The 19,268-nt window shown below is 35.5% G+C and overlaps 1 protein-coding gene across 1 annotated transcript; it reads right to left on the bottom strand.

Moving 5' to 3' along the window:
• Positions 1-1,971: 1,971 nt before the first annotated feature.
• Positions 1,972-18,713, bottom strand: LOC113081393 (CD48 antigen-like). The gene is made up of 3 exons (XM_026253499.1): positions 18,704-18,713; positions 16,857-17,096; positions 1,972-2,285 (listed from the first exon to the last, which is right to left on the bottom strand). The coding sequence occupies exons 1-3, from the start codon at positions 18,711-18,713 to the stop codon at positions 1,972-1,974; spliced, it is 564 nt and encodes a 187-aa protein (XP_026109284.1).
• Between the last annotated feature and the right edge of the window lie 555 nt (positions 18,714-19,268).

Below are 19,268 nucleotides of genomic sequence, written 5' to 3'. Positions count from 1 at the left end.
ATTACAACGGATCTGGTATGTACTGCATTTTCATTCTTCATGTTTTGATGTGTACTGCTTAAACAAACGTAGCAAATAGTTATTTAATTTCATAAAGTACAATTTGATTTCAAAATGTACCTACATTGTTTTGCATTTTGTGTTTTTAATTTGAATACAGTTTCCCCATATATATTACATCATTGGATTTCTTTAAAAAAAAAAAAAGTTTAAAAGTCTTGACTTCTCTCGTTCTTGTGAACCAAGTCTTGTGTCTCGTCTCGTCTCGTCTCTTGTGGGATAAGTGTCTCTTTCAAGTGCAGAAGAGATTCTTCAGATTTTTAAAATGTTCTTCAAAATGATTCATTTAAGATCTGTTCACTGAAAGTATACTCATACTCAGAGTTTGTGCTCTGCATTTAACCCATCCAAGGTGCACACACACACACACACACACACACACACACACACACACACACACACACACACACACCATGAACACACACCCAGAGCAGTGTTCATCATTTATGCTGGGGAGCCCGGGGAGCAGTTGGGGGTTCAGTGCCTTGCTCTGTCGTGATATTGCCAGGCTGAAGCCTCGAACCCACGACCCTAGGATTAGGAATCAAACTCTGTAACCACTAGGCCACAACTTCCCCCCAAGAACACACACACTGCCAAACACATGCTCTAAATGAAGCTGTGGAGAGTAAAGTTGAGTCTGCAACTGAAGACAGAGGGCCCTATCTTGCACCCAGCGCAATTGACTTTGTACACAGAGGCATGTGTCATTCCTATTTTGCACCTGCGCAAAGCGCGCTTTTCCCTCCACAGAAGCACGTCGTTAAACTAGTGAATGAACTTGCGCTCCCTGGGCGGTTCAGCGCAAAAAAGGTGGCGTGTTCCGGCGCAAACGATCCCTGGTGCTATTTTGCTGTTCCATTAAACAATTGCGCCACTGACCAGAAAAAACCTAGTCTAAAGTCAGTGGCGCGTTGCACATTGTTCATAATGCTATTTTAAGGGCGCATGCTTGACCATAATGTATAGCGTTATGCAACAGTTATTTTTGCAAATCATAAATTGTTACACTAAAAAAAATATTAACACATGAGATGACGGAAATCATTGTGGTGTATTTTGGGTGGGTTTCTCCCATCCCCATACAACACAACTTCTCTGTCTTTCACTGCTCTTACAAGAACATCAGTCTCCTCGGCTGTGAACCGCTCCTGGCGTGCGCCTGGTAAATACGCCATTATAATAGCAATCCATAATGGAACTTGCGCACCTGCTTTTAAAGGGAATGTTGGATGACGCTCTGATTGGTTTATTTCACGTTACGCCCAAACCACACCTATGAATAATGAAGCTACTTCAGACCAACCCATTTTAGATTTGCGCCGGGCGCAAGAGCCATTTATCCCGCCGGGAAAATAGCAACAGCGCCGAGACCCGCCCACAAAGTTACTTGCGCTTCGCGCTTTGACACTTGCGTTTCAGATCGTTAAAATAGGGCCCAGAGTGTTAGGAAGTAAGAAGTATTAACATACTCAAAGCATATGTACTATTATCTTATGTATATTATTACATATAATTCAACAATATCGCCTTTCCCAGACAAATTACCTTAATAACTTTGGATATAATTTCACAGTTTCATTTTGTGTAGTGTAATGGCTTTTGTTCTAACCAAAAAACCTATTTTGATGCTTCTTTAGTTCTGTTGTTTCAGTTTTCTCTTTGCCTGTGCTTCAGCTCTGTTTTATTTCATTTCTAGTGCTAGGCTTCCGTGGCTTTTGATTTCCCCTTCACCTGTGTCTAGTTTTGTTTCTTTATAGTCTCTTTTATTTATAGCCCTTTGTTTTATTCATTAGTCACTTCTTTTACACAAACTCTTGGGTTTATTTACCTTTGTCTTGGATTATTGTTATTTCTTAGACTACAATCTTTATTTATGAATAAAATTCTGCTGCTATTAGATCCTCGCCTCTACTGCACATGCTCTGCTGTACCTGGACATGTGTGACAGAGTTTGCTGATGTCCAGATGTGTGGTCTGGTTTCTGATGGGATTGTTGATCACACAGCTGTAGCTGTTTTTCTCCTGATATTCCACCTCCAGAGGTAGAGAGAGACTGATGCTGAGATCAGACACACTGATGCTGGACAATAAACTGTTTCCTTTGTACCAGGAGAGAGTCACATGACCCACATTCACCACTGAACACAACAATGAACAATATGATGATGATGATGATGATGATGAAGAACAATCTCTGGTAATGTCAGGAACAGGCAGATGAGCTAAAAACATGAGACAATAAAGAAGTCTCGACAAAACTAATCAACAATGTTGAGTGTGTTCACAATGAATGTGTATCATCTTTAACTGTAAGAAATCATCATGTAAAATATAAAATAAAAATATTTGAAAGACAAATTATCTTTTCTCACCATAGACAGAAACACTGAATGTTTTTGAGGACAGTTTCGCTCTGTTTATTTCTACTTTATAATCTCCAGCGTGTTGAGTTGTGATGTTTGAGATGGTGAGAGATAAAGTTTGTTTGTCCAGCGTCAGTCTGTCTCTGAATCTCCCATCAGGACCATTAAATGTGTTAAAGACTCCATAATCTATTCTGATTTGAGCTATCAGATATTTTTCAGCTCCAAATTTCCACAGGATATAATCATCTTTACGTATTTGAGTATCATCTATGTTCAGAGTGACAGAATCTCCCTCCATCACTGACACTGTCTCACTAAACACACCTGGAGAACAAACAGATTTCACACAGATTAAGATTTTCTATTAAATTATTCCAAACACTATCATTGCAATTTCTTCCTGCATATCATCTGCCTTGCTTATTCGTAAGTCTCATGAGATTTTGCAGGATTCTCTGTGTTCACAGTCAAGACTCTGGTTGAAAATCAGTTTGTGTGTGGTGTGCTGTCTTTGTCACATCATGGCACACCACACACAATAGGAGCAAAAGGGTCAAATCTAGGATTTTTTGTATCCTCATGTTTGTGGCGTATCACATTTTGAAAATCTTATGAGATGTAAAAAAATGTTTTGGTGTGTACCCAGCATAAAGAGCACAGACTACATCTGATTTCAGGATTTATAAACAACAGAAATACACGATGCGATTTGTCCTTGGGGTTCCCCACACACATCAGGATTTCTGATTGTAAATATTAAACATGATTAATATTTACGATTTGCGATCGGGGTTGCTCCGATGTTCTTCCGATCAGGTTCGGACACTCTTAACACACCTCACACCAAAAAAATCTGATAAAATAATCTGTAGAACCATCAAGATAATCTGGACATAGCTAGGATTGTCGGAAGGGGGTATACAAAATCAGCCCGATTATCTTTAGGTGTGTACCCAGAATTAGATGTGAATTGTTTGGGCTGTCACCACTAGGAGGCAGTAAGTGCACATTGAGGGGGTTTCAGATACATTTCACTAATGTACATGTACTGTAGCCCATGTGGGAATCTATTATGGGTTTTTGATTTAGATAAAGCTGTAAAAGTGTATAAAGTTAGGTTAAAATGTAGCCTACTGTAGAACAATGTGCTTGGAGATTACCTAATCTGTTTGGTCTGTCATTTTTATTTGCTTTATAATGTGAAGAATAACCTATCAGGTAAAAGGATATGAAGGAGGGTAGGGATGAGACGAGAGAGAAAAAGAGGACTGGTGGGAGATGTCAGCGAGACAACTCTCCAAAAGTGTAATTCTGTATACAATAGAGCTGTAGTCAAGTCCAGCTTTGTCGAGTCCAAATCAAGTCCAAGTCCAGGACTAGTCGAGACCGAGTCAAGACCGAGTCCAAAGAGGTTCCAGTCCAAGTCAAGTCCAAGTCCGAAAGTTTCGAGTCCAAGTCAAGACCGAGTCCAAATGAGAGAAAAAAGGGTCTTCTTCAAGACCACATACTAAACTACTGATAATGTGTGTGATGCGTGAGACAGCATATCTCCTATTCTAAGAAAATTAATTTACATTATTATTTGTTATGATCAAAAAGCATGTGCAAAGTAACAACTCTGTAGGCCAGGGGTCTCCAAACTACATCCTGGAGGGCCAATGTCCTGAAAAGTTTAGCTCCAACTGGCCTTAACACACCTGGAAGATTAGTGTGTCTAGTAAGAGCTTGATTAGCTGGTTCAAGTGTGTGTAATTAGGGTTGAAGCTAACAGGGGCGTTTCACAAGATCCCGGCCTTATGGATAGGCAGTCCTGATGGGCCCCCATGCCCCCCACCCATGAAAATATCCTGGTAAAATAAAATATATTTCAGATTCATACTTTTCAAGCACCCTCTCTTCCTTTGGGGCCCTGGTAATGAGTACTGGTTTTACCCCCAGTCCGATCCTGGGAGCTAAACTATAAAAGACACTGGCCCTCTAGAACAGTTTGGAGCTGTAAGGTCAAATTATTTTTATGTACTTTATTTTCATTTTATTTACTTAATAGTGCTGCTTTTGCTGACATTATGTCTGTGGTCAAAAATTAAAATGACTGATGCCTTGGCACAGTGCACAGACACACGTAAAGCTTGGGATATGACAAATGCGCGCAGCAAGGCTAGAACAGAAACGTTTGGCTCTACTGGGCATGCGCACATAAATACAGCGATATTTTGTCCTACTGTACTAGTGCTTGCATAGACTAGTCGAGCGCTGTCGGAAACAATCAACTACTCCAGCATGCATTAACCATAATGCATGCAAAGTGTTTGCAAGTACGACGTGAATTTTAGAATTACAATATTGCGTGGAGCTGTTACTATATGACCTTATCTATGTTGCATGTAAATATAAAATATGTAATGTAATAATTAGGGTTGTGCCTGAAGCCGAATACCTTATTCGGAATGGCACGGATAATGGCTTAATAATGTTCATAATCTGGCTGACTACGACTTGTATACATTTTTCTACAAATCCTGTAATATGTGCACAAACTGACAGTTACCACTTAATAGCTGTTACTAAATATTGTAGAAACATATTTTTTTTTCTGTAAAGTTGCTTTGTAACGATTTGTATTGTAAAAAGCGCTATACAAATAAACTTGAATTGAATTGAATTGAATATGAACATAGAACCAGCCAAAAACATTATAGGTCCAGCATAGGAGACTGTTATGCGAGAGGTTTCCACCTAACCTCGATCAGGTGGAGAGCTGGTGGTTACAGGGGAATTAGGAAGGGGAGGATAAAAGCAGAAGTTAAAAATCCCTAAAGGGAACGAGTAGATACCTGGGTATCTCTCTGATTGAGACGAGAACGCTGCCTCGTCTGGATCACATCCCTTAGGTTCTGCTTACCTCCTTGTGACCCATGATTCCTCTTACCCCTGCCCGCAGGTGACAAATGTTCCACATTTGAATATGAATATTGAATATTCCACATTTTGGCGACCAAGATGCCCCAAGGTACACCATATACTCGCTTTTGATCAGGGGTGTTTTCAGTATGTAATATTCAGTTTTTCACAAAAATCGTGACAAATGTTTTTACATTTGTATTTGTGGGGTTGCTGCAGATAGTAATGTAACAAAATATAAATAGCAAGGGGAAATGGAAAAAAAATAGATGGCATTAAAAAATGTAATATTAAATAATATTTATGACTTTGGCCCCTGTAGATGAAATGCTTTGTTTTGCCATATAAAAATGCAATTAAGTTAAATTTAACCTGTCAAGCATTGTCCAAAGCTTCTTATTTTAATATATGTAGATAAATATAAATTACTTCCCATTAAAGCCAGCACAAAATTACGGAAGTTCTAAGCGGCCATGCATTATAATTTTTTTCCTTTTTGTTTTCTCGTTATAACGACTTAATTTTCTCGTTATCTCGACATAACGAAGTTCGTTTTCTCGTTATAACGACTTATTTTTCTCGTTATCTCGACATAACAAAAGTTTGTTTTCTCGTTATAACGACATGGCAGTTTTACTGTTGCTATAGTAACAAACTCAACTTTGACAGGCATCTGATGGACAACCATGCAGGCGCTCTTACTGTAGCCTTTATTTCAGCAAATTTAGCTTCGCCTAAGTAATAACGTCTACAATACTGTATATAAATAAAAGCTGATCAATCACTGTTGATTTTTCCAGAGACAGTACAACTAACGTTTTGTTTTTGTAATTAACATGTTTAAATGGCAACACGCCATTAGAGCTGCTTGGATTAAACTCACTTTTCATTTTCCCTTTATTTGAAATAAAATTATAATTTGTATTTTGTAGTAGTCATTATATGATGTGGCAGATATCATGTGTGTTACAAGCTTCTGTTTGAAAAGAGCGTTCATGTGTACGTGTAGTGTATGTGTGTGTAGAAAAAACGATTACATAGAACAAAACTGAATTAAATTAGCTTATGGATTTTACATATACATCACATTTCTCATCAATATGGTTAACAATAAAGATTAGTAATAAGGAAAAGAAGTACATCAGCCTACATCGTTAAATCCAGTCCTACTGTAGACAGAATACAGTGATGTCAACCTTGGTTTTGATAAGCAGTTATTTTATGACACAGAACGCGTTGGTGAAACTCATGCATCTAGCAGGAACTTAATACACAAAATATTCATATTGATTCAAGCATTTAACATTTATGAATTAATTAAATGTCAGTAATGAACAAGACTACAAAAATTGTAGCGATCACGAGGAAGGTCCGCGTACAGTAAAGTGGATAGTGTACAACACCCCATCAGTCATATTCAGGTCTATAGTGCCACCTGCTGGCGCAGTTTTGTAACTTCTTAGAGAAAACTAAGTCGTTATAACGAGAAAACGAACTTCGTTATGTCGAGAAAACGAGAAAATTAAGTCGTTAAAACGAGAAAACGAACTTCGTTATGTCGAGATAACGAGAAAATTAAGTCGTTATAACGATAAAATAAAAATTAAAAATATATATAATGCATGGCCGCTTAGAACTTCCGTACAAAATCAAACTGTACAGATGCATTATATTTATATATATATATATATATATATATATATATATATATATATATATATATATATATAATTATTATTATTATTTATCCATGTGCTCTCACAATCTTTAATCAAAATAACTTGTCTTCCCTCTAACAATGTGTTTACTGGCACGAGGGCGGGGCAACTTTACACTCACTTGAGATTGTCCAATAGCAAACCACAACCATCCAATTACCTCCCATGAATAAAATTAAGCCCCGCCCTACATTTGTTCTTATTATGTTCAAGCAATCCCTTTATTTTAAAAATAATTTACTTGATTGTGTCCTTGACATTGACAGATTGATAAATAATCTGCACGGATATATAGAGAGGCATATGCAGCTGAATATCAATCGGATATTTCATTTACACATAGTAAATTATATTAACATCTCCCATTCAATCAATAAGATCTTTTTTCAAACAGTAAACTCTTAAAGATAAAGGTTCTTTATGAATATATGTTAATGGGAACAACACGAAACATCAGTATTACAGCTCTGCACACAGCACGCCTCCAGGAGCTCGGGTTTTTCTGGAAAGAAATGGAAAGCTGTACTTTTCTTTTAGAAATATGATAAAACTAAAGACTTTTTGGATATATGAAGGATGCAGTACTACTCTAGGCACTCAAGATTAACAGGAGATTAGGTGAAACTGTGTATGTTATGTACCCTGTTTCGTTTAAGATCAGTTCACTGAAAGTTTTTTTGGGGGGAACCAAAAAGGTTTCTTCAATGAAATCACTGCAACAAAACATCATCTTGGAACATTATTTGTTAAGAGTGTAGCATTCCTATATTCTGTACTTTATTTCACAGTAAAACTGTTTCTCATATAGAGGAAGTGAAATTGTGGAGATCCTTTCAATCGCACACTATACTCACAAGAACACACACATACACACACACTCTTCACACCTCAAGACATACACACACTAGCATACATTAACCACAAACTTGCAGTAATAGCCATATTGTCAAAGAATAAAGCTGTGGAGAGTACATTTGAGTCTGCAACCGAAGACAGAGTGTTATGAAGTAAGAAGTACCAAAAGATGCTTCTTTTGTTCAGTTGTTTCAGTTTTCTCTATTCCTGTGCTTCAGCTCTGTTTTCTTTAGTTTCTAGTGTTAGGTTTCCGTGGCTTTTGATTTCCCCTTCATCTGTGTCTAGTTTTGTTTCTTTCTAATCTCTTCTATTTATAGTCCTGTGTTTTATTCATCAGTTTCATTAGGTTCAATCACTTCTTTTACACACACTCTTGGGTTGCATTTACATTTGTCTTGGATTATTGTTATTTTTTAGACTGGGAAATTTATTTCAGACAAAATTTTGGACTGGACTGGGTTTAATTGTTGTGTATGTGCTGCATGAGCTTTCCTCAAAACTAGCTTCACTTTTTTAATCATTTTTGTTCAGTGACTTCATCTGCTCAAATCACATCCATGCAATATTACCTGCTGGGTGCTATTGTTGAGTTTGGCACTATGATACCCAGCATGCACTGCGGCATGAGTCTTTTGTTTCGTTGATTGTCACTATTACTGAGTTTTGATGTCTATACATGTGACAGTTCAGATTTGCCCATGTAAAATCATGTTCAAAGTTGTTTCAATGGCTGTACATAAACTAATTTAACATAAACCAAGGTCCTAGTGGCCTACACTATAATAGTGCCTTCACATCTTAAACATGTCAAACTAACTCTTACTAGAGCTGAACCTCTTACTAAATTGACATATTTTACACTAAAAAATACTTATAAAAATCGAACATGACAACACTGTTTAAAATCAAGGAAACAGCCAAGCGAGCATATGTTATATTAGATATGTATTTATTACAATCTCTAGTATTTGTACAGGCTGCATTATTTATTTATTGATGAAGGGGTTGAATTCACTAGAGCTCCACGAAAAATAACTAGCAACTTTAAAATAAATAAAAAGTCTGCAACTTACCAACCAGACTGCAACAGCACAAACAGCAAAACGCCAGTGTGTGAAACATGTCCATCATCAGTTCAATGATATGAAATAGTTTCAGTCAAATGTGAAAGCTTGCAGTAAAGTTGTGTAGAGAACAAGCTGTTAACAGTGTGTACTATCTGCTGACTTCCTCCAGACTGAAGACTGAATCAGATCATGACCCATGTGTTCAACAACACTTCCTCTCTAAAACTCACCCAAAGACTTGTTAGTCAACCATTATGTGCAAAATAATTGGCACCTTGGACAGCCATCATGTTTTTTTTAATTTATTTATTCACAACTAAAATAATGAAACTATTATCCACTATTAAATATTAATTTTAGTGTGTGGTATTCTAGAAAGTGTGTTATTGTCTCATTAAAATTATTCACTTTGTTTGTATGTCACATTGGAAAAAAAGTATCGGTTACATTAGTAAACATAAATGTAGATGTGGATTCACTGAACTCAGATACTAACTGACTTGATTTTATGAACATATTATTTAGTGGATGTTATCCATTAAATCTCTTTCTATTGTTGACATAATGTTTTTAACCAGTGAAGGTCTGAATAGTTGCAGCAAGTCTTAGTAACAGTTTGTTTTCAATCATAGTTCATGAAACTAACAGGTTTTGTCTATCAAGATGGTCTTCACAAAATAATATAACTTTGATTAATTTTTAAGCCAAAATAAAAGCATCTGAACTTAAAAACTCAACTTAGGAACTACCCCTCCATGGACTTCAGCGTCACATCATCATCACACCTATGACGACTTTAATCTTATTTTTAACACTTTCGGTGAAAAGGATTTACTCTGTATATGAATTTTAATCCACGCAACACAAACCTTTTCATATAAACTGGAATCAATACAATATTCTCCACCTCTGAAGGTATAATTATTAGTTTGTTTTGGAAAAGAAAAGGGCCCTCATTTATCCACAGTGTGTTTGCACAGATGTGTGTGTGACAAGTGTGTAAGAACGATTAACGCAAAGTGTGGGATCTATCAAATTCTACTAGGATTGCACACGTTTGATAAATACAGTTGTTGTTTTTTTTTTTCGTAAGACAAAATATAGACCTTTTCTACGCCTCTTACTCTGGGCTGGACAGAAAATATTGATTTAATCCAGAATTTGTCAGGTATGTCAGGTCATAATTTGAGGATTAGCTGATAATACTTAATGCACTTCAAACATCAGACCAACTGAGTAATTGTTCAGTCTGAATTCATAGTTTGTTGTTATCATATCCCTACCATAGATAGAAAATATAGATTTAATATACTGTATGATTCATAGATCTCTCTATGAATATTTGTTAGTATGATATCTAATATTTGTACATTCAAATTTTGCAAGCATTTGCAGTGTTTGTGCATATAAACAAAATTAAAATCTCAAAGCAACAAAACATAAATGAAGTAAATAACAAACAAACATATTACAAAAAGTGATTAACAAACAAATATGAAATTGATGCCACTACAGAATAAAACAAATGAAGAGTTTATTTGCAAAAAATCATGTTTTTATTGTGTTTTGTTTGGTTAGCTGTTTTTTTATGTATTATTATTTACTAATCAAAATAACCCAGCTGCAGTTTGATTGGGCTTCATTGGAATGCACAATGATATAATATTATATATAATTTTTGAAAACTGATAAAATCAGGGTGATCTGTTTATTGCACATGAACTCTTCAAATATAGAAGTATTTTCATAATTCTAACCACCAGATGGAGCCAACCATATTATAAAGAATAATTCGGGTAATGAACATTTATATGATGTAGTTTATAGTTTCTAGACCACAGATATTTTAATCTTTAAAGCTCAGGATTCCAGAATATGTGAGAATATTTATGATATCTGTTCTGTTTTCCTCTTTTATCCTCTAGCAGATCTGACGTCATTGAGCAGAAGAACAGCAGCAGCTGCAGAAGCCACGCCCATCAGAGCAGTGACGACCAATCGGATCACAGGCTCGATAGTATCACATCCATGCACTTCTGAAAAAAAAAAAAACATATATAGAAAGAAATATTTATTAATTAATTAATAATAATAATTTTAAAGCAGAGAGAGAGCAATGATAAAATTGATTTAGAAAAAAAAATTATAATAAACATAGCCTATATCAATAAATATATTATAACATATATAAAACTTATTTTGTGGTCAAAAAAAACCAAAAAAAAAACCACCTTGTTTAGAAAGACAAACTGATTCATAAATGTGTATTATATCATACGTGTGACTTATTTGGACTTTATGTTAAATAACTATATGAACTTCATTGTATGGAAAAAAGTCCACATATTTCAGTCTGTCATACCTGAACATGTGTGACAGAGTTTGCTGATGTCCAGATGTGTGGTCTGGTTTGTGATGCGATTGTTGATCACACAGCTGTAGCTGTTTTTCTCCTGATATTCCACCTCCAGAGGTAGAGAGAGACTGATGCTGAGATCAGACACACTGATGCTGGACAATAAACTGTTTCCTTTGTACCAGGAGAAAGTCACATGACCCACATTCACCACTGAACACAACAATGAACAATTCTGCTGTGATGAAGATGATGATGATGATGATGAACAGCATGAACAGTATCTGTTGATGACAGGAACAGGAAGACGAGCTGAAAACATGAGACAAACTTGACTAGATCAGGAAGTGTTTATTGCAGCATCAGTCAGTCGATGAGTTTCTTATATTCACTTCTCTCTCCATATTTATAAAAGATTATTACACATGGACAAGTAACAGAAACTTATGCTTAATTGAAACAATTTTGTTATTTTATCATTTAATTAACAAAAGAAATAATAAATAATAAATTACCTTTAATTTACATGTAAATAAAAAGGTGAAATTAACTTTTTACTCACCATAGACAGTGAGAGTGAGACTCTTGCTCACACTGTTGCTCTGTAGTTGATAGTCTCCAGTGTGTTCAGTTCTGGTATTTGTGATGATCAGAGATCCAGTTTGATGATCCAGCTTCAGTCTGTCTCTGAATCTCCCGTCAAGAACATCATCATATACAGTGGTTCTGTCGTCCATTACACTGATTTGAGCTATTAAAGTGTTTTCAGATCCAAACCTCCACAGAATCAGATCATCATCCATAATTTCAGTAAGACCAGAGTCTAGAGTGACTGAATCTCCCTCCAGCACTGACACTGACTCCTCTGCATCTAAACCAGCAAACACACCTGAAGAAGAGTTTGGATTTTAGATTTTATTTATTTTTATTATTATAATTACATGGTAGAACAGAAGCAACTGAAGTCATAAACACATTTCAAACTCACCAAGCAGATGCCACACACTGAACAAAACTAACTTGAGAAACATTATCTTCAAAAGTTCACTTGAATCTCAGTAACTCTTATAATGTCTGAAACACGTCTGAACTGATGCTGTGTGTGTGTGTGCGTGTGTGTGTGTGTGTGTATGTGTGTGTGTGTATGTGTGTGTGTGTGTGTGTGCGTGTGTGTGTGTGTGTGTGTGTGTGTGTGTGTGTGTGTGTGTGTGTGTGTGTGTGTGTGGTCTTTCCTCAACAAGACTGAACCTATGTCACAGTTTATTCTCACACGACCACTTCCTTGAACACAGGAAGTCATGCTCATTTCTTTTTATAATTATTATGTTCTCTAATTAATTCTGGTGCTGAATGAAAACTAGCAGAAGAGTGAAGTGTTAAAGTCATGAATATTAATTTAGATATTTGTAAATATGACCAGATGTCACTCTGTGCAGTTCATCAATGGTGCGTGATAAAATCGTGTTTGACTTCTGACTCTTAATTGACTGATGGATTCATTTTCATTTACTGTAAATATGTTTTATATAGAACAGAATCTGAATGTTTGGTTCATATAAAGCAGGAGAGAAAATTAAGAAACACTTAAGATACACTGACCACATTCATCTAATAATAGACACGCTACTGCAGGAGCTGTTTGTCCTGCAAACCACATTAGATGAAGAGAAATCAGACCACAGCAGCTTTAACTTGACTCAAACTGACACATGAATAAAACAGTGAATATTACCCAACAGCCTTTAAATCTGATTAACTCAGTTGAACCAAAATAAAAGTTGAAATTTGACTGCCTGTGAGATTTGAGAAATGTTTGTTCATAAGAAGATCTCTGTCATTTCACTGTAGCCTTTGCATTTAAAGTGTGAGCTTTTAACAAAATAAAAAAATAAATAAATAAAACCCTCTCAGATCTGAGAGGCTATAACGCTGTTAAAAACCCACCAGATGGCGCCATTTTTAGACTTCAAATCAAACCACTAATTATGAAATTAAATTAGGTGTGTACGTATATTATTGTTCATTTATTTTGCCTTCTGAATTTGTGTTATCTTCCAAGAGAATTGTGTAGTGGACAAAGTAAAAATGGTGATTCCTTTATAAAACATGCTATTTACACTAAGTGCAAAAAACCGTTTGTAATGTTGTTTATCCAAACCAGACATTCATTGGTGAATGGAGTTAGTGTAACAAGACGGGCTCTTTGAACTCATAGCTACATATCATCTGACAGAAGTAGATCTGCTGTGTATTGTGTGTGTTTTGATCAGCAGTCAACAGTCACATGACATTAAGACTCAGATGACACAGAAACACACTTACAAATTGCTGAAATAACCACAACTGTACAGAGTGCATTATAGGACATCTTCACATCTCTATCATTTGACTAAAAGGATATAATGACTGAAATGCCTTTTCTTTGTCAGGCCGATTTTTCTGAACCTTTTTGTCTGCAGCCATTTCACTTAAAGCCTATATAAGAATAAATATCACAACAGTGAACCATACATTGCATTTATTCTTAAAATCACTCACAACAGACATTAGCAGACAAAAACAGGGGGCTCTTTATAAAACAAATGTGTGATGTCTAGATTAACTCTTCTTAGAAACCACAACTCCTCCTATGCTGAAGCTAAAATAAATAATTACTGAAACTAGCTGAGTTATCAGCAGAATCACAGCATGAGTATACTGTATATAACATCATGAGGCTTACAAATATATTTCATATTGTACTGTTTAATTTGAGTCCTTTCAGAAATGATGGGTTCAGTATTTTAGTGATAAAGCTGTTTTGTGTAAAGCGTCATGCGCACTAGAATGGAAAACATCCCTCGACCACACGCTGATCACAAACTGACCACAAACCAGCGGAAAAGACATCGCTCACACAACAGATCACACAATCAAACAAATCAAAACCACTGCTGTACTTTTCTGTTTTTAATTGTGAGAAAACCAAGTGTTTGTTGTTGTGTTAGGGCTTTTTTTTTTTCTAAAAGAAAACAAAACAGATTTGAGGCTTTGAATGTCAAACATGAAAACACTCCAATGAGTCACGAGATTCAGACTTAGTTTGTTAGGAGTCACAGAACTACTGTACAAAGTCTTTACATTCGTCCTCCCTGAATTTCAGACGCTTCAGAATCATTCTGCTGGGATTTCCTGATATATATATATATATATATATATATATATATATATATATATATATATATAGACAGATTTAAGTTTGATCATCTACTCATGAAAACAGATTCATACACAACGACGTTATCCTCTTGATGTTCCACTTTTATATCCTGTAAAGACAAAATATTAAAATTATTAAAAAAAATTAAATACAAAAAATAAAATCTTCATTAAATTTTATTTTGTATGGAAGCCTGTTTATTACACACACACAAAAAAATTCTGAGTTTACTTTGCAAGTTTTTCAGGTCCCACTTTATATTAGGTGGCCTTAACTACTATGTACTTACATAAAACAATAAGTACAATGTACTTATTGTGTTCATATTGTATTGTAAAACACTTTTGCTGCTATTGAGGTGGGATAGGGGTAAGGTTAGGGAGAGGGTTGGGGGTATGGGTAAGTTTAAGGGTGGGTTAAGGTGTAAAGTATGTGTCAACAGTGTAATTATAAATGTAATTACAGAAATTAAATACAGATGTAACTACATGTAGTTTTTTAAAATATAAGTACAATGTAAAAACATGTATGTACACAATAAGTACATTGTACTTAATTATTAATTAAAATGTAATGTAAGTACATAGTAGTTAAGGCCACTTAATATAAAGTGGGTCCCTTTTTTCACTATAAAATAGACAAAGTAAAAAGAAAATTGCTACTTTTTTTCCTGCAATTGTTAATTATAAACTAACAATTCTGAATTGTGAGATCTTAACAAACAATTGCAAGAAAGAAAGAAAAAAGTGGTGGAAACAGCTCTCCACAGAAACAAGCTTCCACAGATTAGAGATTGTAACATTTCTAATAATATTGCTCAGATTCAGCTCTTTATTTCTGGTAATCTACCAGCTTGAGTTAATGTCAAACATGCTTCTACATCATTGGTTTTGCTTCAGTGTTTTTATGTAACAGTGGACATCACGTTTTATTATCCTGACAGAACACACATCTGAATCTGACTCAGCGCTGCTCTGATACAGAGAGAACAAACACAATCATAAACGATCTTACCCATTTCTGTGTGTCTCTTCTGAACGTTGGCTCAGCATAAGTGACTTCATCTGCTCAACAGTAATAACAGAAGCATTAACACAAACAAACTTCTTATTCAGTACTGTATAGGGCTGTCAAAGTTAGATTGTTAAAGCATGCGATTTTAATAACAAATACAATAGCATTAACAAATGAATTCAGTTCCACTTTGCAACGTGAATTATCCTTGACATAAAAAATATGTACAGTACAAATTGCTAAGAGATCGGGTTGGTATTTCAAATAATAATAATAATGATAAATGTATATTCTCCTAGAACTAGTGAGTGAAACAGTTTTAAACACATTCTTTGCAGATAGCTTATACATTCATTGAATTTTTTTTATTAAATTAAATTTTCACAGAAGCCCAACAAATGAAGAAACACGCATAAGTGACGTTTTCATGAACATCTTAATTTGAACACCAGTGGAGCTCTTCATAAAGATGATATTCATAAAGTCTGTAAGAAGTTGATTTATTTCTGAATTAAGGCAGATTTGCATTTTCGTTTTGATGCAGATTGAAAAATGTTAAATTATAGAGATATATGTTATAATAGTTCTTAAAAGCAGTAGGTTCCTCTTGCCTTCTTGACCAGTGTTTCTGTGTTTTCTGCGGATGCAGATGACTGCAGCAACAATCAACAGAGATCCAACAGCAGCAGAGATCACCACGATCAGAGAGACTGGAAGATGAGAAGAAGACCATGCTGCTATGTCTAAAGAGAGACAGTGATGTAATCGTAAAAGTGATTGTGTCTGTCTGATCTATAAAATATACAGAGATAAGGTCAGTGAATAATACGAAATTATCAGCTCTGCTGTACCTGAACATGTGTGACAGTGTTGAGTGATGTCCAGATGTGTGGTCTGGTTTGTGATGGGATTGTTGATCACACAGCTGTAGCTGTTTTTCTCCTGATATTCCACCTCCAGAGGTAGAGAGAGACTGATGCTGAGATCAGACACACTGATGCTGGACAATAAACTGTTTCCTTTGTACCAGGAGAGAGTCACATGACTCACATTCACCACTGAACACAACAATGAACAATTCTGCTGTGATGATGAAGATGAAGATGATGAAGATGATGAAGAACATTGTGAAGAGTCTCTGATGATGACAGGAACAGACAGACGAGCTGAAAACATGAGAGAATAAACAGAAACCTGCTGAATCTAATGAACAATCATCACTATTTAGTGTGTCTGTCATTCATAATGAGTGATCTATTCATACTTAAGTAATAAAATAAGAACATGTGAAGGACAGGACACGTTATCTCTGCTCACCATAGACAGAAACATTGAATGTTTTTGATGACAGTTTTGCTCCGTTTATCTCTAGTTGATAATCTCCAGCGTGTTGAGTTGTGATGTTTGTGATGGTCAGAGATCCAGTTTGTTTGTCCAGCTTCAGTCTGTCTCTGAATCTCTCATCAGGACCGTCACATGTGGAGTAGACTTCAGCAGCTCTGTTGATTTGAGCTATCAGAGACTTTCCAGCTCCATATTTCCACACTATCTCGTCGTCTTCATGTATTTCAGTAAGATCAGTGTGTAGCGTGACAGAATCTCCCTCCGTCACTGACACTGACTCAGCAAACACACCTGATGAAGACAAAAAAATAAAAATACATTTTTCATTGATTAAGGTTCCTGTTTTTAATAAAGCATCACATCAGCTCTAGTTTGTAACTTTGAGTTGTGAAGTGAAGAACAGCAGCAGAAAGAAGAAAATTATAATATATTATTATAAGCTGTAGAGAACACATTTGTGCAGACACACGTTCAGTACAGCCTGAAAGTAGGCTACAAGTAACATTTTTGTCCCTGACTTTCGTTTACTTGTTTTATAAAAGGAATTTTTTTTATATATCTGAGATATTTCGATTGCAAAAAAAAAAAAGAAAAAAAAAAAAGTTTATTTTAAACATTGTTGTAGTTATGGCTGACAGCGGTGCAGCTGTGACCTGATATTTGAACACTATAGGATTTCTGCGCCTCCATTAGTTTACATTCACTTGAAATTTCCAAAATTAATTTTAATAATCATGGAAAACACAAAGCAAGACCTGAACTCAAATGAGATGAAGTCTCAGGAAAATAGACAAATTTAAGATACAGACAGTGGCTTGTTGCTCTGAAATGGATAAAAATGAAGGAATAAAATGCTTTTATAACTTACCAATCAGAAACCACCAGCACAAAATCAACAAAACAAACCTATAAAACATCTTCTGTGTCTGAACTAGTACACTATCCACTAAAAGCACTGTTGATCTGATCTGTCAACCTGAATCCACCCCCAACAGAGTCGGACCCTCCTACATATCACCCTCACACTTCTTGTTTCATGTATAAATGTTCTTCTAGCATACAATAAGATTTTAATACAGTTAAAATTAATTAAATGATAAATGACAGTTTTTGAAATTGCCTGTTAAACCAGTAAGTAGAAGAATATTGAATGGGTGTCCATTAATTTAATGATAACAGAGGATATTGATTTTAAAATAGCTAGTAAATAATAATTTGATGATTAATTGTTATGTAAACCGGTCACGCTGTCACATCATTAGACTGCACGCGAGATCTTCGGCTCACTTCAGAGTCAAACAGAAACCTGCTGGTCTGATTTCGACAGAAATAATGCTGTTTGATCTGTTGGGTGAACAAACAACTTGTGCATGTAGTGAAGAGCTCTGGACTTTTTCTTACAACAAAGCCACAGGAAAATGACTTCATGCAGGAAGCTGAGAAAACGGTCCCAACGGGCACAGACAATAGTTGTTTTATTATTATTATTAATTAATTAATTAATTTTTAAGGGGAAAAAAAGGCAAGGGACTCTATTACATTGATTAACCAGAGCAATGCAGTCTGGCAGCGAAACGTCGGTATTTCGAAATGTTTCAAAAACCAATTCGATACATTTTTGACAGGCTACGAGTTCCGAACAACTGAATCGAAACAAAAGATTCATTCGCTTCACGAAGTGTTTGAAGGCTCCCATCACTGGTGGCCAGTGTTTACACCAAGTGTTCACACAACATCTAAAAGCTGTCTACAGGAAACGAAAATACTACCGTTGTCATTTGTCTGTCAGTTCTTCACAAACAAAGCACCAGTTTACTTGCCGAGATTCATCGTGTCGTCTTGCTGCGCGCGCCGCCTCTCGTTGAGAAAGCGTCACTGATTATAATGTCTTCTATTGTCTTATGTTCTGTGTAGACTCGGTGTTACTTTCACTTTCACTTGAGATCATTAATATTGAAGAAGAAGGAGGACATTTCGTTTGAGTCTTCTTTATGATGAAAGCGGTGAAAATGAAGTTTACCTTTATATTGAAAATAAAGTTTACCTTTATATTGCTGTCCGTCGGATTGTTTTTAACGCACAATGGTGAGACGTTTTATCATAACAATCTCTTTTCTGATCGATAAACCGAATATGAATCACGCAGTTTTATTGTGCGCCAGATCTAATTGTTTTGTATTTGACAGACGTTTATTATATTATGTAGCCTATAAGTTCGTTTGAAAGATGAATTGAAGTGAAATGTTATAGTTTTCAATACGTGTTTTGTGTGTGCGGAAACTAACAAGAGCCAATTCACATCGTGAATGACAAAAAAAAAATACAAATAGGCTATATTTTTATACTCCTGGCAAGACTATTGAAAAAGAAAATTGTAAATGATCA

The sequence above is a fragment of the Carassius auratus genome, unplaced genomic scaffold (assembly GCF_003368295.1).
Source record: "Carassius auratus strain Wakin unplaced genomic scaffold, ASM336829v1 scaf_tig00034106, whole genome shotgun sequence".
Taxonomy (NCBI): Eukaryota; Metazoa; Chordata; class Actinopteri; order Cypriniformes; family Cyprinidae; genus Carassius; species Carassius auratus.
Note: the sequence above shows the minus strand (reverse complement) of the source record. Positions and strands in the feature narration are given on the sequence as shown.